This window comes from Tupaia chinensis, unplaced genomic scaffold (assembly GCF_000334495.1).
Source record: "Tupaia chinensis unplaced genomic scaffold, TupChi_1.0 Scaffold000691_1, whole genome shotgun sequence".
NCBI classification, from domain to species: domain Eukaryota; kingdom Metazoa; phylum Chordata; class Mammalia; order Scandentia; family Tupaiidae; genus Tupaia; species Tupaia belangeri.
In genome coordinates, this window is record NW_006160214.1 from 793,735 (window position 1) to 819,184 (window position 25,450).

At 37.0% G+C, this 25,450-nt stretch overlaps 1 protein-coding gene across 1 annotated transcript in view; it reads left to right on the top strand.

The window, feature by feature from the left end:
* The window catches only part of FANCM (FA complementation group M), a 65,473-nt gene that overhangs the window by 10,325 nt on the left and 29,698 nt on the right, over positions 1-25,450 (top strand). The window contains exons 5-13 of the mRNA XM_006160604.3: positions 1,996-2,127; positions 3,373-3,505; positions 4,869-4,994; positions 6,440-6,526; positions 8,951-9,135; positions 11,241-11,447; positions 16,008-16,221; positions 20,739-20,896; positions 23,387-23,542. Of these exons, the coding sequence (XP_006160666.1) occupies positions 1,996-2,127; positions 3,373-3,505; positions 4,869-4,994; positions 6,440-6,526; positions 8,951-9,135; positions 11,241-11,447; positions 16,008-16,221; positions 20,739-20,896; positions 23,387-23,542 (1,398 nt within the window). The remainder of the gene's footprint in view (positions 1-1,995; positions 2,128-3,372; positions 3,506-4,868; positions 4,995-6,439; positions 6,527-8,950; positions 9,136-11,240; positions 11,448-16,007; positions 16,222-20,738; positions 20,897-23,386; positions 23,543-25,450) is intronic.

Sequence of the window (25,450 nt, forward strand, 5' to 3'; positions counted from 1 at the left end):
AGAGAGCAAGCCTCCAGGTCCAGGACTTGAACCATGGATGGCCATGTGGGAATCCAGCACCCCCAGTCACCACGCCACTTGTTGGCCCAGACATGAGTTTTAAGCCCTGGGTCTGGGACTATGTGGGAGTCCAGCACTGTAACCATTATGCCACAGGCTGGACCCTATAAATAATATGTTAACAAATTTCTTGAAATTAAGTTTTTTTGGAATAAACACCATGCTTTATATTTACTAGCTAACTATTTAAAGGAGAAATACTAAGGTGGATTATTCCTAAAGCAAATGGTAAATTTCTTTCTTTTTTTTTTTTTTTTTAAATAAAGTAACCATTTTAACTGTAGTATAACACTTGTGCATGCACAAATATAAGTAACAAAGTACACACTAGGTTTTGGGGCTAGCCCAACATTATTTTAAGATACGGCAGTCTTTCTAGTAATTATTTCTTTAATACATTTTATTTTGGGTAATATTATTCTATTAACTATAATATAAAAATTAATTTGTATAATTACATACAGTAAGAATTTAAATTTTGGGGGCTAGCAGATGGCATGGTGGTTAAGGTGCTAGAATCCCACATGGCCGATTGTGTTTTGAGTCCTAGACCTGGCAGCTTGAAAATCACTCCAGGAACTTGTGCGTGCCTGCCCAAAATCCCAGGAAGAGAGTGGAGGAGAAGAGATTGCAGTGTGGCAATCCTCCCTGGGGGATGATTTCTCACTTTCCCCTCTCACTGACTGTCTGCTCCTCTCTGGCAACCATATGCACCCTATGACAAAAAAATCTTAACAAGGAAAAAAAAATATTTAAATTCTGTTAATTTTTTTGATTACTTCTTTAGGTAGTATGATCAGCAAAGCTGGAAGAGATGAAAGGAAAATGTAACATATACCCCTATTTTAGGAAAGAAAACTTAGGCATAAATTTAAAAAATTAAGTACACATTTTTCCTGTAGATCTTCATCTGGAGTTCTCTTTTTCCTTCAGTGTGCTATCAAACTTATATCTGCTTCAGGACCTTCTGCCTGCTGTTTTCTCTCTGAAATGCTTTCTCCTTAGAGCCAGACATGACAGACATACCTCAGGACAGTTCATATATTAATTATCTCCCCAAGGGATAGTGTTGGTCTACCTTACTTTATAGTGATTCCTTTTCCCTCAAAGATCTGTAGCATTTTATTGTGTTTTACATCCTTAAATACATTTATGACTGAAGTTGTCTTTCTTTTTTCCTTTGCTTCCCTCCAGTGGAATGTAAACTGTATGAGAACAGAGACTTCATTTGGGTTAGCCACTGTGTCTTCAGCATTTAGGATAATGCTTGATACCTAATTGATAGCTAATAAATATTTGTTACAAAATGAATTATTGAATGAAATTAAATATTCTCAATGCATTTCAATTTATTCAACAGTCTACAACTATTTACTGAGAACTTAGGTGCCAGACTGTTCTACACATTGAGAGGCAAGAGTGAATAAATCAAAGACCCTCCTCCCTTTATAGTGCTTAGTAATTATAGTGTGTGTAGGTTAGAATAGGAAGGACTTAAGGAATAAAGAGATAAACACGTGTTCTTTTTTTAAAAATTATTTTATTTAACTTTATTTATTTTAATTTTGACCAGAGAGGGACAGAGCAAGAGTACAAGAGCAAGAGTGAGAGAGAGAGAGAAAGTGAGAGAGCAAGCTGCCAGGTCTGGGACTCAAACCACAGTCAGCCATGTGGGAGTCCAGCACCCCTAACCACCATGCCACCTGTTGGCCCAACACGTGTTCTTAAAACGTTGGATATAATAATTTCTTGTGCTGACTCCTAGATGAATGATTTGGGATACATGGCAAGTATTTTAAAATTTTATTGTTACTTTGCTCTAACAATTTATAAAAATTCATTTTAAGAGGAACTATTAAATAATAGAACTCATATTATAAAGTGCAATAAAATTATTTCATTTAAAGAAAGACTTTTTTTTCTTTTAATTTGCAGATTTTGGAAGCATTTGCCAGTTCTTTGATCCAGAGGAATGTCTTAATGAGAAAGGATATACCCAATCTGACAAAATACCAGATAATTCTGGCAAGGGATCAATTTAGGAAAAACCCATCTCCAAATATTGTGGTAGGTATTTTTAACTAAATTTTGATGATAAAAGGTAGGAAAGGTAGGAAAAATAAAAGGTAGGAAACAGTAGTCTTCCTCTTGAATAAAGGAAATAATTAAAATATATTTCCAGTGATCTTCTTTGAAAACTCTTATATGGATACACCTGTCATATGCTCCCATAAAAGGAATGCATATATCATTTCTGTATGAGAGTGGTGGTTAAAAGCATAAGACGGTGGGCCAAATTTGGGGGCTTTAGATACTGGTTGCACTACTACCTCTTGTATTGTAAAATGGATGTAGTAATTGTACCTAATTCCCACATGTTAAGACTAAATAAGTTTGCACAAGAATGGACTGAGAACAGTGGTTTTTAGTACAATCAGGGAAGTCATGAGATATTTTTCTTTATGAAAGTGCATCATGACTTTCTTGACTGCCAGTTTTATGGCATAACTTGGTGTTAAATGCTATTGTTAAATAGTCTGACCAAATATGTCCTTTTGCGGTAGTATTTCTGAAGATAGACCCTTATCTGACTTGCTTTTCATGTCCATTGTATCTCAGATATCTAGCTCAGTGCTTGTATTACATGTAGTGGGTGCTTTTTAAATACTTTTGAAAGAACAAATTAATCTGTGTACTGATAGTAATTTTTCTATAAAGAGAAACAGTACATGATGAATGTTTCTCCCTTTCACCTATTCTTTTTCATATGTAAGCATCCTATTGAATTAAAGGAAAAAAGGGGCAGATTTTATTTTTAAATATTCTTCTCTTATTTTTTGGTTTTCTATAGGGTGCATGTGCTTGCTGGAGAGACAGACAGAGAGAGAAAAAGAAAGGGAATGTGGTAAAGTACCCCCTGGGGGATGACCATGCTACAGTCCCTTCTGTGTTCTCCTCTCCTGATTTTGGGCATGCATGCACATGCACCTGGCATGTTATTCAAGCTAATGGGTCCAGGACTTGAACTGCGCACTCAGTTGGCCATGTTTTCTCCAACTGCTTAACCACCATGCCAACTGGCTGGCCCAAGAACAGATCTCATATAGCAAATACATTGGCCCTTTTCCATAGTAACATTCTGTAACATTCCATTCAATTGAATCATTCAGTTATAGTATGGAAAGGAATAGTTATCCTGGTCATTTGGATTATATTGAAAATATTACAGATTAGTGGCCTGGTGATTTGGGCATAGAGTATGTATCTTTATTTTTTCCTCTGCTTAAATTTGACATATGCTTGTTTTTCTAGGGCCTACAACAAGGCATAATTGAAGGAGAGTTTGCGATATGTATTAGTTTATATCATGGTTATGAGTTATTGCAGCAAATGGGAACAAGATCATTATATTTCTTCCTTTGTGGAATTATGGATGGAACCAAAGGTAAATTATGTGAAATTATTTAAAGAAATTGTAACTCTCGGGAACCAGCAGTTAGCGTAATGGCTATGTTGCTGGACTCCCACATAGTCGACCACAGTTCGCGGCCCGGACTCGGTGGCTTAGAACTCACGCCAGGTGCATGTGCGTGCATGCCCAAGATCCCGAGAGGAGAATGGAGGACAAGGGATTGCAGCGTGACCATCCCCCCTGGGGGGTGATTTCTCGCTTTCTGTCTCTCTGTTTCTCTCTGTCTGTCTTGCGAGCGCACGCACCCTATAGCGAAAATAAACTCTCAAAAAAAAAGAAAAAATTGTAACTCTCATTATTTTTGTTAAAGACATGATATTGAACAGCTTAGATTCCTTGGAAATGCTTTATTTTGGGCTGGCTCAGTGGTACAGCAGTAATAAGCTGCTTAAGAGTAGCCAGATCCTACAGGGCAACACAGTTTGAATTTCCAACCTACTTGGCCTAAAACATGCTAGGGCTATATGTGAGTGCCTAAGATCCTGTGGGCTGGAGGAAAGGATCGCAGTGTGACCAGACCTTGTGGAGAGCACTTACCTCTGCTCTTACTCTCACATGTGCCCTCGCACTCTATCCTGAAAAAAAGGAAAAATAAGTTTTTTTTAAATGCCTTATTTAGGAAGCAAAGAAATAATTTGTTTTGTTGTTTTTGATAAATTGCTAGAAAACAGAAAGTCATTCATTAATGCATATTTGAAAATGAAACTGGAAAAAGTTGGTGGCTTTCATGTTTAAACTTTATTTATTTCTACCATGAGAGAGAGAAACAAGGGTCCCCATCTGACTCTTTTTTTTGGGGGGGAGGGGGGAGAGGTTTTTGCTATAGGGCACGTGTGCTTGCCAGATAGACAGAGAGACAGAGAGATAGAAAGTGAGAAATCACCCCCCCCCCAGGAGGGATGGCCACGCTGCAATCCCTTCTCCTCCATTCTCCTCTCGGGATCTTGGGCATGCATGCACACGCACCCGGTGTGAGTTTTAAGCCACCGGGTCCAGGACATGAACTGCGGTCGACTACATGGGAGTCCAGCGACATAGCCATTATGCTAACTGCTGGTCCCCCCATCTGACTCTTGATGCCTCAGTCCACCCTAATCTTAGCCAGCCCAGATCCTGGCAATCTATGTGCATTCCTGATTTGCATGTGTTCCAGGATGTGAATCCAGGACCTTTCCATGTGGATCTAGTTGCATTACTGTTGTACCATTGCCTAGCCCCTCATGTTTAAATTTGAAAAACTTGCATTTATAGCAAATTTTAATATCTTTTCAATAACTTTGATTAATTTTGCTGTTAAAGTTATTTACTTAAAAAAACCTTTTCTTAATATCTGAAGGAATGACACGGGCAAAAACTGAACTTAGCCGAAATGAAGACTTTATGAAACTCTATAGTCATCTAGAGCGTATGTTTGCTCATGCACGTACTACTTCAGCAAGTGATATTTCTGGTATTCAAAAAGGTCTGGCTTTTACTTTAAATTACATGTTTTTTGCATCAAAGTTAATTTTGAAAATTTGTTCCATTGATACACATGTCTGTAATTACATTTCTATAGCAGCAGTTGTGTTAAATGCTTAAAGACTTTATTTTGTAATATAAGATTAATATTCAAGTTTAAAGTTTAGAACTTTAAACAAGTTTGTAAACTGTAAATGTATAATACACGTTAGTAGTTATTACTAGAACTAAAAATTCTTATGACTATCAAAAACTGATTTATAATTTAAATATAGTAGTCCTTCCTTATCCATGGTTTTGTTTTCTGTGTTTTCAGTTATCTATAGTCAGTTGTAGTCTGAAAATATTAAACAGAAAATTCCAGAAATAAAGAATTCAGGAATTTTAAATATGCATAATTCTAAGTAATGTTTTAAAATCGACACCCCACTTTGTCCTGCCCTGGATATAAATCATCCCTTTGTTCAGCACGTCCACATTGTGTGACCATTGGTCATATAGTAGTCCTCTTGGTTATCAGAGCGAGAAAACACAGTTGTATATAGGATTTGGTCCTAATGTTATAGGTAGTCAGACACCTATGAGCAGGAATTCCCAAGGCACCAAAGAGAAGGGCAGCTGATATATCACTCACCATTGTCAGGGGTTGCAGCCAGGCTTCTGGTGCCAATAGGGCAAAGGTTGTATCTGACTTTTACTGCCTCAACTGTCATTAAAGGACCTGGAGAATATTACTTTCTTCCCATTCCACAGTAATGCATGTGCACACAGATACCCTCCTGACTTTTGGAATATTTGAGCATCTTCTGGAGGTGTTCAGCCAGTATTGGCAAACTCATCCCTATATACAAACTTGTGTCAAAATCCTCACTAGGCATGTATATCATATGCCCCTACTGGGCTCTTGAGTTCACTTTACTAGGCAAGAAGTGCATAAGGGCAACAAAAGCCCATGAACACAACAATGTAGCCAGCTATAGTGATAGACCTCTCTTCCTAGATATTCACAGCAAGACCCCACAGTAAAAAAAAACCTAACCCCAATCCTGGTATAGTTGCTTCCTGGTGACTCGCCAACCCTTTTTGTCTTGCTTTTCTTTTCTCTGCCTTGGGATAGGTCTCTAATCTGTAGTATCTGGGCACGAGAACCCAGAATCCTGTCATAATACTTCCCCATCTGATAGGACTATCCAGGGTTTCAGGAATCTTGGAACATGTACCCTATGATTAAGAGGAATTACTGTATGTATTTTTTTCCTTGATTGCTGTTTGGATTTTCTCTCGGAATGAAATTTTCATAAAAATTTAAAGTTTATTTTACAGTAAAACTTATGCGCTAACAAGAGGCTACTGACTGTTTAAATAAAAAGAGAAGTCAATATTGACATATTTTTTTTGGAAAAGCGTACATTAATTAAATATAAAAAAATTTTTTTCTTTTTGCAGGTGACAAAAACAAAATTTTTTTCTATAGTCATCCAAAGTTAAAAAAATTGGAAGAAATTGTAGTTGAACACTTCAAGTCATGGAATGGTAAGTCATATTTAGTAGCTTCAAGGCAAGACAAAATTAGAGCTAAAACTTAGTTCTTTAGTTTGTGCTAACACTTCTTATGAAGAAAGTAGAGTTTTAATTACCTTGTATAACAATGTTAAAAAGTGCTAAGAGATTTCAGAAGGTGGAAAGGGACTAGTTAGTATATTAAGAATATGGTGTTATATGAAAAGGAAAATTTAGAATAGAGGAAGCTGACAGTAAAATGGTATACAATATAATGGGAAGGGAAATAAAGAGGGTAAGGAGAGAGTCATGGAGGAGTGCTGTTTTTAGATAGAGTGGTTAGAGAAGGTATGTTTTTAGAGTAAAGTTGAACTGATTCCTGATGGAAATGAGGAAGCAAGTCTTATATATTTCTGGGGAGAGCCACAATCCAGGCAGAGAGAATAGCAGATTCAGGACGCTGAGGCAGTAGAGTTCTTGGTATGATTAGGGATCAGCAAACTGATGACTGTGGCTAAAGTAGTGTGAATGAGGATAACAATGGTATAGGTAAGAAATGCCCAGAGGCCGGGTTATAAAGTTAGTAGGCCACATCAGAATTTCTGTTTTTAATCTGTGAATGTTTGTGCTTTGTGAAACCCTTACAGAGGCATTTTTAGCAGTAGAATGACATGATCTGATTTGCATTTTAAAAGGGTCAGTGACGGTTGTGGTGGAGGTGCTAAGAAGTGGCTAGATTCTAGATACATGTTGAAGTTGGAACCAACCGTATTGGTTGATGGATTGGACAGTTGGTATGAGGGGGAGAAATGGAATCGTACGGTTGTATAAAATGTGTATATGCAAATGATTATATGAGCAAAGAAAAATTAAGAACTACATAGAAATAAGTATGTGAGGTAATATCTTCACTAGCTTAATTTAATCATTCCACAATGTGTACATATAATAAAATATATTGTACACTATAGAAACAATTACAGTCAATTAAAATAAAAAGAACCACATAGAGAAGAGCAAATATGTTTAAATGCTTTTAAATCATCTAAGTAGAGAGGTAAGTTAGATGTTGATTAAATGAATCTGGATCTTGGAAGAATAGCCTGAAATACTTTTGTATATGTACATAAGTGTGAATAAATTTTGGAGTCATCAGGATAAAAGTAATATTTAAAGTTTCAACAGTGGATGTGAATCATTATGAAGACAGTTTACATGAGAGGGTCCAAAATACAGTCCTGAAGCATACCAACATTTAAAGGTTAGAAGAAAGAAAAGCTACCAGGTAGCTTGAGATGGAAAATAAAAAGAAGAAAAAGAAAAGTGTCAGAGGAAACAGAGTACACTGTGTTAAATTCTGCTGAGAAGTCCGGCTATTGAGTTTGGCAGTATGGAAGTTATCGTTGCTGCGGTGGAAGGAGCTTAAGGGGAATGAGGGTAGAAAGGCAGGCTCAGCAAACTGAAAGAGAGGCTTTGCAAGGAAAGTGGAAATTGAGGAGCTGGCCAAATACAGAAGACTGATGTTAGAATGACTCATTGGAGGTTTATTGAGCATAATTTTTAATTGCTACAACTGCTATGTCAAATCTTACTTTTTTCTCCTTATATATTGCAAGTTTATATCTACTAATTTAGTTCTTAAAGTTACAAAGATTAAATGAGTTAATATACAAAATTCTTAGTGTAGTATACTCGACCCACATCATTTTTAATGTAATATAAATCATAAGGAAGAAAAGAGGATTGTCCAAGTTCCAAGGTAAGCCTTAAAACAAGAGAAAACAAGTAATAACCAAAAGCTGACACAACTTGCCATTATAAGCCAATTGCTGTGTGCAAAACTGCATACTTTATTTCATTTAATTGTCTGTCCATTTTAGATATGATGAAACCAAAATTTAGAGATTAAATATCATAGCCCTCATCACCCAGAGAGTAAGTGGCTCAGGCACAGAGATGATGTTCTTTTTAGTGTATTCTATTATTTCCTAAGCACAGACATTGGGAGCAGATTTGAAATTGACTGTAGGGTATATTTTTAATTTAACTTTGGGAAATTTGAAAGTATAATAGATTCAGGGACAGAATAGATAGTCTGGATTAAGACGTTGCCTTTAGTAAACTAAAGAAAAGAGAAGACTTACGAAATTTGTGGGAGCTTTACGGTTTTGTGCTTCTAACTATTGAGAAGGTAAGGGGAGTAACAGACATAAGGCCAAAATTGAAAGACTGATCAAAACTGATTTGGATCATTTATTTGATTTGCTTAGGATTTTATTTTCTGACAGCCAGTGAGAAATGGGGAGCTGAATGTAGTGAGAAAAAAAAAAAAGGCAAAGTTTCAAGATGTGTTGAAAATTTTTTTTATTTGTATGTAGTTTCAGGCTTATCTTTGGAACTAATTCTTATCTAAATGCTTTTTAAAAAGTTGTAATTAAAATATTTTTTGTTATATAGCTAAAAACACCTCTGAAAAGAAGTGTGATGAGACCAGAGTGATGATCTTCTCTTCATTTCGAGATAGCGTTCAAGAAATTGCAGAAATGCTTTTACAGCATCAGCCTATTATTAGAGTAATGACTTTTGTTGGCCATGCTGCTGGGAAAAGCATGAAGGGTTTTACCCAAAAGGAGCAATTGGAGGTAATTTTTTTTTTGAGGTAATTAATTTTGGAGATGATGAAAGTAAAAATACAATGGATTATCTTTGCACTTATACGTTTTTTTCTTTTTGGAGAGTTTTTTGCTATAGGGCGCGTGCGCTCGACAGACCGACCGAGAGAGACAGAGAGATAGAAAGCAAGAAATCACCTCCCAGGGGGGGATGGCCACGCCGCAATCCCTTCTCCTCCATTCTCCTCTCGGGATCTTGGGCACCCATGCACACGCGCCCGGCATGAGTTTTAAGCCACTGGGTCTGGGATGCGAACCGCAGTCGACTACGTGGGCGTTCAGCGACATAGCCATTATGCTAACTGCTGGTCCCCACTTATACTTTTTCTAACTCATGGTTGAATTGGCTACTTAAAGATAATTTTACAATAAACATGCTAATAAAATAAGAGTATTTTTGGATCAAGTCCATGGCCTGATGGTTAAGACAGCCAGAGGTGCCACCAGATGGCATGGTCGTTAAAGGTGCCATATTCCCACATGGCTGGCTGTGGTTTGAGTCCCAGACCTGACAGCTTGCTTTCTCACTTTCACTTTTTCTTTCTCTCTCTGGTAAAATTAAAAATAATAATTATAACAAACAAATGAAATTAAATAAATTAATTAATTAAAAAAAAAGCCAGAATCTCACATAGCCTTTTTCATGGTTTGAGTATCAGACCTAGAAGGTTAAAAATTATGGGACCAGCAGTGGTGTAGCAGTTACATCACTGTACTCCACACGGCCAACTGCAGTTTGGATCCTAGACCCAGTAGCTTGAAAATCACACTGGGCATGAGTGCACGTGTGTCCAAGATTCTCGGAGGAGAATGGAAAAGAGATTGTCGTATGGCCATCCCCCTAGAGAGTGATTTCTCACTTTCCCTCTCATTGTCTCTGTGTGTCTTTCTCTCCCCAGTGAGCACACACCCTAAAGCAAAAACCTTTAATAATAATAAAAAATAGGCAGGAAAAAAAACCCCAGAAACGAAAACCACTGAGCGCATGTGCACACCCACATGCACAAAATTCTTAAAGGTGGGAGAAACAGAAAGGATTATGGCATGACTATGGGGGATGCTTTCACTTTCTCATTCTCTCTCCCTCTCTTCCTGCCCCTTCAGTGAGCACACATGTCCCCTAGCCAAGAAAAACAAACAAAAAAACCTTACTTTGAAAGACCATAAAATGTGTTATAGATAGCTTTAAAACTTCTTTTTTAAAGTAAAGCTAAATTTAATGGTTAAGCAGAAAGACTTTGGAATCACATTACCTTGGTCGGAATCCCTGGCTGTACCATGTGTAAGTTTCTTTACTTCCTATCACTCAGTTTTAATTATCTATGAACATACTCTATGAACATAGAGTTTCCTAGACATTAAGTGAAATACTATAGAGCCATCAATAAAGGTTTATCATTTTATTGTAAGTCACTTCGATAATTTGTTCTAAACAAATAATGCGCTCTCTTCTTTTGGGTCTTTAAAAATTTTATTTTAAAAGTATGGTCAAAAGAAACCATGGTAGTATTTAAGGTAACCCCATGTTCTGAATGAGATATTACAAATTTTTTCAGTACCATGACGTTTTGAGGGAAATTTTAGACTTGAATTTTATAAACTCTATGCAATGCTTATAGATTAGTTAGGTAGGTCTATATTTCAATAGTCAAATTGACAATTGTGAATTTAGTATCTAATTTGTTTTTTTTTTTTTTTTTTTTGGAGAGGTTTTCGCTATAGGGCACGTGCGCTCACCAGACAGACAGAGACATAGAGACAGAAAGCGAGAAATCACCCCCCAGGGGGGATGGTCACGCCGCAATCCCTTCTCCTCCATTCCCCTCTTGGGATCTTGGGCACGCACGCACACGCGCCCGGCGTGAGATTTAAGCCACCGGGTCCGAGACGCGAACCGCGGTCGACTACGTGGGAGTCCAGCGACATAGCCATTACGCTAACTGCTGGTTCCCAATATCTAATTTGTTTTGAGAGATACTTTCTTGATAATATTTTGGAGTTGGTAGGGGAAAATATGCTTTGATTAAAATTCTCTTACATTTTCATCTAGTTATCTTTTAATAATTTTATTTTAGGTAGTGAAACAATTTCGTGATGGTGGTTATAACACATTGGTTTCTACCTGTGTTGGTGAAGAAGGTTTGGATATAGGGGAAGTTGATCTTATCATATGTTTTGATGCCCAGAAGAGCCCAATTCGTCTTGTACAGCGAATGGGTAGAACTGGCCGCAAACGTCAAGGCAGGATTGTTGTGATCCTTGCTGAAGGACGAGAAGAGCGTGTAAGTAGACTTGTAAAAACATGATTTTAATATTTGAAATTTTAAAAATACAGCCCAAACACAAATATTTTAGCATTCAGTATTGAAACAATCTGTAGGAAAGTGGTTTATCCACTCCCACCCCCCAGTTTTGTATTAGATTTTTTGTTTTTAAACTATAGTGAATAAGGAATAGTTTTTCCATTTTAAAGGGCTAGCAAAATAAGTACAAAGCAAAGAATATGCATCAAAAACAGCACGTGGCCTAGAAGACCTATAATATTTACCATCTGGCCCTTCAGGGAAGTTTGATGATGCCTTTTCTAAGTGACATAGAATTTGAATTATATTCATACTTTGCTGCAGTCTTACGTGACAGACCTTCCTAAGTATGATGTTATCCTTAATATTACTTTATATTGTCACACTAAAGTATTAGCTGGCTTTAATTCATTAGGATTACCGTCTAAATATATAATTCGACATTAAGGGACTTTTCATCAGCTACGATACTTTTTTTAGATTTATCTTTTTCCTGTGGAGTATGTGCACTCACCAGAGAGAACAGAGAGAGAGGGAAAGTAGTTAGAAATGACCTCCTGGTGAGGATGACTGTGCCTTAATCCCTTCTCCATTCCTTTCTTAGGATTTTGGGCATGTATGCACTTGCATCTGGTGTGATTTTTAAGCAACCAATCTAGGACTTGAACTACCTTAAACTTCTATGCCACCTGCTGGCCCAACTGTAATACCTTTTAAATTTTGATTTAAGATGTGTAATATATCATTTAAAGTCATTCTGAAAAATGAATTATTTTCCCTAATGCTTTTCATGTGATTATAGACTTTGTATGAGACTTATTTATTCATAAAGTGATCCTAATACATGAAATGTTGTATAGGCTGTGTATCATCAACAAACAGAATTAGATTCTAATTTTATCCTTTAGTCAAGTCACTTCTCTATTTTTTTATTTATTTATTTTTCAATATTTTATTGTATCACTAAAGATCTTAATTAGTTTAAAGACTTTCAATATGAACCACAGTTGATATATACATATTTAATAACACATGTCTGACTTTAGGCGTAAACATCAGTAAGTAAAGTGAACATACTATAAAGTAGCACCTCGCTGGGTCTGTATAGCTTACTGCAGTCATTAAATAGGTGTTAATAGGTATTTTTTAATGCATTTTTTAATTTCAAAAATCAAGTTTTAGTTTTAATAGATCAATTTCAAAAAATGTTAAGAAAAATTTGCTTAAAACTTAAAGCCAGGAAAAAGTATAGGATTTTAGCAGGTAAATAAACCTATCAACAGTTCAAGAGAAGACAAAAACCCTTAAATAAGGAAATCAAAGCATAGAAGAGAATGAGTAATGTTTTAGTCTAAAGTAAAAAAAAAATTCTATTTCACTAGCTCAGACTCATGTAATTTATCTCTTTTCCATTGAATTTGCATTGTTACTGTGGTCTGATCTTTCCATTTAAACTCTGGAAGTTAAGATCCAGCTCTGGACTTGTCCCCACCATTAGGCTGGACATTCTTTTGGTTGTGTCTTGTACTCTTATTTCTGTGTGTCCAACTTTGGTTTTCCTGGTATAGCACTCCTTTCAGCACTTTTTGGAGAGCTGGTGTGGTGTTGATAAATTATTTCAAGCTTTGCTTATCTGAGAATGTTTTTGTCTTTTTTTCCCCATATGAAAGATAATCTTTCTGGGTATAGTATTCTTGGTTGAAATTGTTTCTCACTTAACACTTTGAATATATTTTCCCATTCTTTTTAAAATTTTTTGTAGAGGTTTTTGCTACAGAAAGCAAGAAATTCCCCCACCCCCAGGGGATGGCCACACCACAATCCCTTCTCCTCCATTCTCCTCTCGGGATCCTGGGCACGTGCGCATACGCACCCGGTGTGAATCTAAGCCACCGGGTCCAGAGCTCAAGCCTCGGTCGACTACATGAGAGTTCAGCAACATCCATTTACGCTAACTGCTGGTCCCTATTTTCCCATTCTTTCCTTGTTTGTATTATTTCCAGTGAGAGGTCTGATGTTAGCCTTATGTGTTATCCTTTGAAAGGAACTTGACATTTCTCTCTTGACAATTTTGGTATCTTGTTTCTGTCTGTAGTCTTGGTCAATCTGGCTATGATGTGCCTCAGGGAAGATCTTCTTGGGTAGTTTCTATGTGGAGTCCTTTGTATTTCTTGGGTCTGGATATTTGAGTGCCTCTCTAGGTTTGGAAAATTTTCTTCCAGGACTTCATGGAATAGATTATCTATACCTTTCTTCATCTTTGGGGGTACCAATAATCTAGATGTTTGGGCGTTTAATAGTATCTAGTATAACTCATATGTTATTTTCATTTTTTGGGGGGGTTCTTTTCTCAGTCTTTTTGGTGAAATTTTCTAGGTCAGAGGTTCTGTCTTCTACATCTGAGATTCGATCTTCTGCATGGTCTAATCTGCTTTTGATACTTTCAACAGAAGTTTTGATTTCCTGTATTATAGCCTTCATCTCATCTCTAACAATTCCATTTGATTCTTTTTTATGATGTGTATCTCCTCTCTCAGATAGCGCAAGAACTTCCTCACCTCCTGGAACTCAGTGTCTCTTTTCTCCTGCATCTTCTGGAGTTCATTGTCTCTATTCTCTTGTATCTCGGTTAGCTTTGTCACTATGAATATTTTAAATTCTTTATCTGACATTTCCATGAGTTCCCTTGTATTCTTTGTGGACTAAGAGGGGTTATTCTTTTCCATTAGAGTAGAGATATTTTCTTCATTTCTCATACTTCTTATGCCCCTGCAGTGGTTTCTGGTCATCTGATGGATTATACGTATTTTTCCTGGCTCTTGGCTAGACTGGAGAGCAGGAAGGTGAAGTCTGGGCAGAAAAGTCTTCTGTGGTCGAAAGCCATGAAAGGGGCTGCTTTTAACTTAGATGTAGATGGTTGCTGATTGGCTTATCCTGACTCCCGGCTAGACTGGGTAGCAGGAGGGTGAAGTCTGGTCAAAGGATCTTCAGTCACTTGTCTATTCAGATGTTAATTTTCTTAGCTATAAAATAGTAGTAAGGGCCCACATTTAATAAGCACTTACTCTGTGCTATGCTGTTCTAAGTGCTTCAGATTCATTATTTAATCCTGTCAAGATTTCCTCAGGGGAGTAAGGATTAAGGAGTCAGAAGATGGTATAGCTGTCATGTCACTGGACTCCCGCATGGCCTACTGCGGTTCAAGTCTCAGACCTGGTGGTTTAAAAATCACACTGTGTGCGTATGTATACATGTCCAAGATCTTGGGAGGAGTAAATGGAGAAGGTGGGATTGTGGTGTGGCTATCCCCCCAGGAGGTGATTTCTCACTTTCTATCTTGCTATCTCTGTCTCTTTCTCTCCAGTGTAGGCATGTGCCTTAAGACAGAAACCTCTAGAATAAATAAATAAACAGCAATATAATAAATAAAAAATAGATTTCCTTTCTATTATGTAATTGCTAAGGTAGGCTTTTATAATAATAGTTTCCTGGATTTTTTTTTTTTTTTAGTTTTTTTGGCCATAAGGTGTGTGTGCTCACTGGAGAGGGACAGAAGTCAGAGACAGACAGAGAGAAAGTGAGGAATCACCCACCAGTGGGGATAACCATACCACAATTCCTTCTCCTCTATTCTCCTGGGATTTTGGGCACACATATCCATATGCCTGGCATGATTTGCAAGTTGCCATGTCCAGGACTGGAACCGTGATCGGCCATGTGGTAGTTTGCAGCTTTAACCACCACATCACTTACTGGTTCCTATAATCAATTTTGAATTTTTGTATTTTTAAAGAGATAATTTTGCTATAGGATATGCACACTTGCCGGAGAGACAGAGAGACAGAAAATGAGAAATCACGCTCCAGGGGTGATGACCACACTATAATCTCTTCTCTTTCATTCTCCTCTCAGGATTTTGGGCATACACATACACACACCTGTGAATTTTAAGCCACCAGGTCTGGGACCTACTAACTAGGAGTCCATCGATGTGACCATTACACCATCTGCTGGTCCCAAAATGATTTTCATCAAGAGTTAATGTAAAAGTTTATTAATATGTTTTGAAATTCAAGAAACAGAAATTTTTTCTTGGGACCAGCAGATGGTGTAATGATTATGATGCTGGACTCTCACTTAGTTGACTGTGATTTGAGTCCCAGACCCAGTGGTTTAAAACTTAGGCTGGGCACATGTGTGTCTGTGCCCAAAATCCTGAGAGGAGGAGAATGGATAAAGGATTGAGGCAGGCATGGCCATACTCCCCAGAGCCGGGGGGATGGGGGGAGGGGGGTGTTGATTTCTTGATTTCTGTTTTTCTGTTTCTCTGGCAAGTGCACATGCCAAAAGCTAAAAAAAAAAAAAAAAAAAAATGAAAGAAAAGAAAAGAAAGAGAAATTCTGCTCTTTATTTAGCTTATCAGGGTTTAATTTTTTTTTTTTGCTTATAGTAAATCCAAACTAATAATTGCTTATGATGACTAAAAATGATTATTACAGAAATAAAGTAACATGACATTTTATATTTGTTTTTCTGCAGACATATAATCAGAGTCAGTCCAACAAAAGAAATATTTATAAAGCTATTTCAGGTAACAGGCAGGTCCTTCATTTTTACCAAGGAAGTCCACGAATGGTTCCTGATGGAGTCAATCCAGAATTACACAAAATGTTCATCACACATGGTGTTTATGAACCAGAGAAGTCTTCTCGGAACCTGCATCGGAAATCTTCAATCGTTTCCAGTAGAGATGGTAAATAAAAAATGTTGCATTTGACATCTACATTTGTTCTTTCTGTTCTTAAGTAGCAGATCATATTTTTCTTTTTTTTTTTCAATGTATTTTTTTTTGGAGAGGTTTTCACTATAGGGCGAGTGTGCTCGCCAGACAGACAGAGAGAGACATAGAGACAGAAAGCGAGAAATCACCCCCCAGAGGGGATGGTCATGCCGCAATCCCTTCTCCTCTCGGGATCTTGGGCACGCATGCACACGTACTCGGCGTGAGTTTTAAGCCACGGGGTCCGGGACGCGAACCGCGGTCGACTATGTGGGAGTCCAGTGACATAACCTTTACGCTAACTGCTGGTTCCCGAGTAACAGATCATATTTTGAAAAGTATTATGTGTGTTTTCTTTGGAAAGGAAAAGAGATTATTCAGATAGCAAAGGGAAGGTGATTTTGGCAGATTAGAGTGATAGAAACCCATGATGGAAAAATTGAACATATGTTACAAACTCAGAGACTCTGCTCTACAGAGTAAGAGAAAGGAACCAGTTTTTTTAATGAGTTTTGTTTTTTTTTTTTTCTTTCTTCTGTCTGAGAGTGAGAGAGAGAGAGTCACCTTCAACAGAGTCTTTATGCCATGGGCCACCCCAAGTGTGTCCAGAGGGACCTTGGGAAGTGAACCATGTACCTTCTCATGTGGCCTCGGCATTAATGTTGCATTACTGCTGCACCAAAAGAAAAGAATATTACTATTGAATAAACATTAAACCAGATTACAATGTGCTTTGTAGATAATCTAAGCTAATACAAAAACAAAAAGAGATTCTCTCATATTTACCCCCCAAGCCATTGTGCAACCCTTCCCATAATTCTCAACATTAACCTGTTTTCCTATAAAAGGATTTGCTCAACATTCTTCCATGGTTTATCCCAAATTCACCTAGTAATTGAAGTGCGCATTTATATAGCTAGTTGCCTTTATTCAAAGGAATAATAAAACTTCTCTCTGTGACAAGCAGATACTGGCAGCTCCTAAAAGGGTGCCTAGGCCAAACTCCCATGCTGATAGGTAGCTAAGGACACTGTCTTCCTTGATATTTACATTTCAAAGAGATAAGTCCTATACCCTTAAGAAAATCATTTCTGGTTTGAAAAGCTAGGTAGAGGTTTACTTGACCTTTAAATAATTTACATACATATAAAGGATTGAAAGAAGGATTTATAAATAATTTAGTGAAAAAGGGAGATGAAAATCTCTTTTCACAAAGGAGATTTTTTTTTAAATTTATCCTTCCACCACATTGTGGCAAGTTTTGATAAAGTTATTAGATATTCAGACTGAAAAAGAAATTATTTGGTTCCACGAGCATGGTTAATGATGAGAGTATTATTATAATAGCTTAAGAACTGTAGACTCTGGAATATCAAGAAAAGGTCTTGAAAGGCCAGCCCCATAGCTTAGTGGTTGAGGGAGCTGGATCTCACATGGCAAACCACATTTCGAATCCTGGCCCCAATGGCTTGAAAAACACATTGAGGGGACCAGCATTTAGCATAATGGCTCTGTCGCTGGACTCCCATGTAGTCGACTGTGGTTCTAGTCCTGGACCCAGTGGCTTAAAAATCATGCCGGGCGCATGTGCGTACGTGCCCAAGATCCCTAGAGGAGAATAGAGAAGAAGGGATTGCGGCGTGGCCATCCCCCTTGGGGGGTGATTTCTCGCTTTCTGTCTTTCTTTCTTTCTCTCTCTGTCTGGTGAGGACACACGCCCTATAGCAAAAGCCTCTCCAAAAAAGGAAAAAAAAAAACACATTGGGTGGCTGTGTGTGTGTGCGCTCACATGTGCAGCACACCTGAAATTTCCATAGGAAGGACAAAAGGAGGAGAGGGGATTGCAACATGACCACAGGCCATTGTGAGGTACTTTCTGTCCCTCTGTGTCTCTGGAGAGCATATACGCCCTCTGACAATTTTTTTTTTAAAAAAAGAGTCTTAACTTATTTGCACTATAAAAATAGGGGGGAAGTTTTATTTTTGGACTTTAATGATTTTTTTCAATAATTATAAAAATAAAATAGTTTTATTTTAAGATTTAGAAGAAATCTTGAGGATTATCTGGTCTAATTATTTATAAGGTAGAAATGCTTCTGCTGCATTCTTGTGAAAGGTGCATGCAGTCCTAACTTGAATATCTCTATTAATTAGAATTGTATTTCTTTATAGGGTTCATTCAGTTGTCAAACCACAATGTATACTATAAGAGTCTTCCTTACATTGAAAAAAATTTACCTCTTCGTATATTTTTCCTATTTATCTAGTTTTGTTTTTTAGATATAAAGTGCAGTTTTCATCCTTGGTTTACCTACATAACAGGGTTTTTTTTTTTGTCTTTTTTTTTAATTCATGATAGTGTGTGTATGTGTGTACATGAAACAGAGACGTACCCTCTGCAGAGTCTTGTCACACTGTGACCCCCAATCGTCCAGCTCATTGGGCTCTGCACACACATCCTCTGTGTGTTTTCTGGCTGACCCAGCGATATAAATCTATGTTTGTCCATGTAGCTTCCAGCACTGCAGTATGCTTTGCTACTGGCCACACCACCAGGCTGGGGCAATATTTATTTGAAGACCATACCCCTCAAATTTGTTCAGCTGTTTGTTCCATTTTCATACCATAAGGTTTCCATGTCCTTACTCTCCTAGTAACCTGCTTTGGACTCACTAACTTTGTGAACTTTCTTCCCTTTAACTCAAATCCACTTAATCAGAATACACTTGTCCTTTTATGAGATTTTGCCAAATATTTGGTTAAAATGAAAACATAGTATGTCTTTTGAGTTTTCTTCAATTTGCAAAATTAATAATAGCATCAAAACTTGGCTAGGTTAGATCAATTATTTTTAGTAATCATGTGTTTATTTTATATTTAATATTTATAAGATATTAGTAGGAATGAATGGCAAATTTTCTTAGTAAAATTTGGAATTTGTTCTTTTTAATATATTGAGAAAATATTAGCTAATGTTCATTTTACTCTACTTTTTCCTTACCCATTCTTGACTTTTCAAGAATCAGTGATTGATCTGGCCAAAATTATCTTCGTAAATCTTCTGTGCATTACTATATAATTCATCTGGTCCTAGAGATCCAAATTTAATTTTCAGTGACTAGGACATAGGAGTACCTTCCTATTTCTAAAGTCTTAAAGCTTCTCTGTCAGATCTGAAAGAAACTCAAGAGAACATTTAGTTGAAATCCTTATTTTTTAGATGAGACAGATGCAGAGAAGTCATTTTTAAAAAACCTGTCGCACAGGTTTTGGGAATAGCTGAGACAGAACTTTCCAAATTCTTAATTTAGAATTCTTTCAGCTTTTTGCCTCAACTATATTGGGTAACAGTTCTTACCTTGTACTATTTATCCTTTCCAGTTTGAAAATTAATTTCTTTTATAGACTATTAGAGGGCCAGCTCAATGGCCTGGTGGTTAAAGTAGCTGAATTCCACATGGTCTATCTAATGGTTTGAGTCTCAGATCCAGTGCCTTAAGAAACATGCTGAGCATGCATGCATGTGTTCCCAAAATTCTGTAAAGAGGGAGGAGAAGGGATTGCAGGCTGACCATTCCCGGTACTTCTCTCACTCACTCTTTGTGTCTTCAGTGAGCACGTGCACCCTATATAATAAAAAAGAAACAAACAAGCACAGAAGAATAAATAATGCTTTTTTTTGGAGGTTTTTGCTATAGGGTGCATGCACGCACCAGAAAAAGAGACAGAGAGCGAGAAAAGTCCCCCAGGGGGAATGGCCATGCCACAATCCCTTTTCCATTCTCCTCTCAGGATCTTGGGCACACACGCACATGTGCCTAGCGTGAGTTTAAGCCACCGAGTCCAGGACTCGAACTGTGCCTGACTACATGGGAGTCCGGCGACATAGCCATTACACCATCTGCTGGTCCCAAATAATACATTTCTAGAGAGTTTTTTTTTAAGTGACAGTTCTATTCCGCTTACTCTTTATTCCTCATGTTCTCCCCTTATCTCCCATATAAGATTTAAACTTTTTAGTATTAGCCTTTTTTTGGTTGTTGCCCTCAAGCTAAAAGCCCTTTTTACTCTTGGTCTTTCCCCCCACTTCAAGCTTTAGTTAACCTTTCTAAAACTATTATGTTAGAATCATAATACTGGTTTTTATTTGTTATCTGACTCTATTTCAGGCCAGTTCTTAAACAAGAAAGTGGAAAGTCCGAAAGAATAGGGCCTGAGAAACTAGCTACCTGATTCTGTCCTGTTCATAGTCACTAGAAAGATTAGCTCCTAAATAGTACTTCCAACATTTGAGAGAGGTTTAGGAAGTATATAAAAGCAGGAAGTGGTAATAGTGATATTATATGGAGACCTCTAGTTTTAAGAAATAGATCACTGATTTAGCAGAGGTATGTATCAGAGGGGTAGAAAGCTTAAGTTAATTTTGTCTGTTTGTATTTACCTTGTGGATATTTTTTAACCTCTATTAAACTATTTTTTTTAACTTACAGGAATAAGGCAAAGTAACTTGAAGAAAAATTGGTTACTATCAGAAGAAGAATTTAAATTATGGAACAGACTTTATAGATTAAGAGATAATGATGAGATTAAGGAGATAACATTACCTCAAGTTCAGTTTCTATCTTTACAAAATGATGAAAACAGACCAGTAAGTTGAACGTGTTTATAGATGTGCTTCGTAGTGATTTTGCAAATTACTTTGGGATAATGAAAAATATCTTTGCCATCTTAAAATTGTCAGTTTAAAAATTTAAGAATGTACTGGATTTTAAAAGAATGGACCAGGTGGTGGCATGGTAAAGGTGGCTGGATTCCACATTGCTGACTTCGTGATTGAGTTCCAGACCTGGTGACTTGAAAAACATGTCAGGCGCTGGGATCAGAAGGTGGCATAATGGCTAAGTTGCTAGACTCCCACATAATCGACTGAGGTTCGAGTCCAGACCCAGCGGCTTGAAACTCATGCCAGGCACACGCGCATGTTTGCACATCCAAAATCCCAACAGAATGGAGGAGAAGGGATTGTGGTTTGACCATCCCCCTTGGGGGGTAATTTCTTGCTTTCTGTCTCTCTGGCAAGTGCCCACGCCCTATAGTAAAACATCTCTCTCTTTAAAAAAAAAAAAAAAGAAAAGAAAAACATGTCAGGCATATATGCATGCCTGTCTAAAATCCTAAGAGGAGAGTGGAGGAGAAGGGATTGCATGATGGCCATTGACCCTCAGGAGGTGATTTTTCACTTTTCCTCTCTTTCTGTCTACCCTTCTCTGGCAAGTGCACACATGTGGTAGCAAAAATATATATATTTTTAATAAAAGAGGGACCAGCAGATGGCATAATGGTTATGTCACTGGACTCTCACTGTGGTTCAAGGCTTGGACTCGGTGGCTTAAACTCAACAGTGCATGTGTGTACATGCCCAAAATTCTGAGAGGAGAATGGAGGAGAAGAGATTATGGTGTGGCCATTCCCTGTGGAGTGATTTCTTATTTTCTGTCTCTGTGTCTCTGGCCAGTGTATAGCAAAAATCGCTCTTAAAAAAAAAAAAAAAAAGACTCATTCGAGGCTGTTTTAATAACTATTTTTCTTATTTATTATATATTTACTTTTAACATGACTGATATTTTTATTGCCCTTTTTTAAAATTTTTGCCATAGGGCATGTGTGTTCATGGGAGACAGAGACCAGAGAGAGAGAGGGAAAGTGAAAAAGCACCCCTTTTTTGGGGGAGAGGGGGATGGCCATGCCATAATTCCTTCTCCATTTTCCTTGAAGGATTTGGGCACATGCATGCACACACACACACACACACACACACACACACACACACTGCATGTTTTTCAAGCTGCAAAGTCTGGGACATTTTATTGATGAACTTAGAGAAAGTCAAGAGGATTGATACAGATTTCCTATGTGCTCAGGGAACTAGAAAAACCACGTTGGGAAAGATTTTTTAAAAAATTTATAGGGCTCTCAGGCTAACCCATGGTCTAGTGGTTAAGGGAGCTGGAACCCACATTGCCAGCTATGCATTTCAAGTCCCAGCTCTGGTAGCTTGAAAACCACACTGGGTGCATGTGTGCCCCAAATCCTGACAGTATGGAGAAATGGAGGAGAAGGGATTGTAGCATGACCATGACCATTAGGTTGCATTCTCTCTTTTTCTCTGGTGAGAGCACAGAACTTCTAGCAAAATCTTCAGAAAAAAAGATTTATAGGATGTGCATTGTATGGCTCTCAGACTCTCTATTTTATTCACAGGTAGAGTGAGAAATTGTAGTAGGCCTGAAGAGCTGAAATCAATGTCACTAAGAGATTATGAATGCCTGCTTATTAGACTGTAGGATATAAATCTACTAAGATATGTTTTCTTTTATTTTTTAAAAATATTTTTTGATAATTATTTATTTAATTTTATTTATTCATTCATTTATTTCAATTTGACCAGAGAGAGATACACAGAGAGAGAGAGAGGGAAAGTCAGAAAGCAAGCCACCAGGTCCGGTACTCGAACTGCGGTCGGCCATGTGGGAGTGTCCAGCATCTTAACCACCACGCCACCTACTGGTCCCAATGTTTTCTTATGTATATTTGCTTTTAACATTATAACTATCTTTATAATATGGTCAAGTTCTAGCTCATGTAGCAGTTTTTTAAAGAATGTATTTAAGGGACCAGCAGTTAGCATAATGGCTATGTCGCTGGATTCCTACATACTCAACCGCGGTTCGTGTCCCGAACCCGATGGCTTAAAAACTCACGCCGGGCGCTGTGTGTGTGTGCCCAAGATCCCGAGAGAAGAATGGAGGAGAAGGGATTGTGGCGTGGCCATCCCCCCTGGGGGGTGATTTCTCGCTTTCTGTCTCTCTGTCTCTCTCTGTCTGGTGAGCGCACGCGCCCTATAGCAAAAACCTCTCCAGAAAAAAAAAAATGAATATATTTAAAAGCACATCTTTGTACTTGATGTAATTATCTTTTTATCACCTGAGATTTTAGTGGAAAATACTTAAGTGAATTAAAATTATTTACATTAGGCTGATTATCTGTACAGTAAGTGTTTTTTAAAATCAGTTGGTGAAATCCCAGTGAGTAAGTGTATGTACTTTCATCATTTTTATTATTTTTAAAATTAATCAAGGCTGAAGAACCAACCACTGGAATTTATCAACTCTCTCTCTCTGAATGGAGAGTGTGGCAAGATCGTCCTTTTCCTACACATCAAGTTGACCATTCAGATAGATGCCACCATTTTATAAGCATCATGCAAATGATAGAAGGAATGAGACATGAAGAGGTAGGTTTTTATCGTAAACTTCTCTTGCTGGTACAGTGGTGAAACTAGAATTCTTAACCTTTATTTTTAAGTAGTTATAACTAGATATATTTTGTTTTCAGTATAGGTCCCTTGTGATCTCAGTAGGAACTAGTTTTCGTCTTAGAAGAAGTAGACTTAATAATAAGAAGAATATCATGAGTAAATAAATATAGACTAGAGTCGAATCTTAATATACCTAATGGTTCCTGTAAACTGTTTGTGAAGCTCATTTAAGATTCTTGTTGGATTAGGATTTTTTGAAATATTTTCTATCGCCTAGGTCATTTTGTATCTATCGTATATCCTAGTGGTAGTTTAGGTTATTATTGATTTCTTGAACAGTTTCTTTTCTTTTCTTTATTTTATTTCTTTTGGTAAAGTTTACTTCTTACAGGAGAGAGAGACAGACAGACAGGCATCTTCAACAGAGTCTGTATACTGCCATCTATCTCTAAACTCAGCTGATCCAGATCAAAGACATGCGCACGTGTGAGCCTAGAATGACCAGGAAGGTCTTGGGATGCAAACCCAGGATCTTTCCCTTATGGGTTGAGTCGCATTAGCAGTATACCACCCCATAGCCCTTCTCGACCAGTTTTTTATTATTATTATTGTTATTCCTCAAAAGACTGTAGTTAAACCTATTATGAGAGTAAAATCCATAATGCTTAGATTAGAATCTTAACTCCACTTCTGACTAATTATGTGCCTATACTTAACTTTTCTGTTTCATCTATAAAATAGAGATAATGATAATACCTATTTCATAGGGTTATGCTGAGGATTAAATGAGTTAATACACATAAAGTACTAGTAACTGGCGCATAGTAAGTACTCAATAAATTATGGCTACTGTTTTTATTATTAACAATTGTTTGTTAATACATGTGAATAAAATAATTAGTTCTGGATCTCAGCAAAATGTGTGCCATCAAATTAGCACACATTCATACATTTATTTGTTTGTCCTCTGCCTAAAATATATTTATTATCTTCTATATTCAATGGTCTGTTCCAGTTCCCATGAGTGAACAGACCATATAAAATATTTTGCTTGAAGAACAAACCAGATGAAATATACTGTCCGTGTCAAACATATATATATATATAAGGTGTTTTCAGAAAATTCTTGGAAAGTGTGCATTATGAAATAACTATGCATGGATTTAATAAAAAGCTTTTGCACCAAAATACACTCATACATTAATTCAGTTTTCCCAGAACTCTTTGAAGTACCCTTGTACAAAGAAAGAGACAAACATTGCTTATATTATATTTATTATTCAAAATAGTGGAGCTAGAACTGCCTAAGTCTAGGAATAGCAGAGAAATCCTGACTAAAGTAGTATTCTTGGGGAAGACAACTAATGGTAGAGGTTGTAGTTTTAGCTCCCAACTTAGATAGGTGAAAATTTCAATATAATAATAATAAATTTTTAATATAATTTTAATATAGATGTGTAGTCTGTGAAAGCCTAATAAACATATGGTACCATTATTTTAGAAATTCTAAGTTACTCATAGTTACTATCATTAAGAGAATAAATTTAACAAATACATGCTTTTCATTAATATGTATGAATTTCTTAGATGTCTATTTTTTAAAAAGTAGAATAATTGTTTAATTAAATGTTAAAGAAATTTAGTGTATATTCCTATGTCTTCATTTACTTGGTTGTTTCTATGAATAGTTATCACAGGTTGTCTGGATTAAGTACTGGGTACAGAAAAAGCAACTAATGAAAGAACATAGTAATTTCATAGTAGAGACATTTGTTTATCAGACAAATATTTTAAGGTATACAAATCATTTGAATAATGTAAGGTTTAGAAAATATTATAATATAAACTGAAATTCATCTCTTAGAATTGACTTTTTTTTCTGTT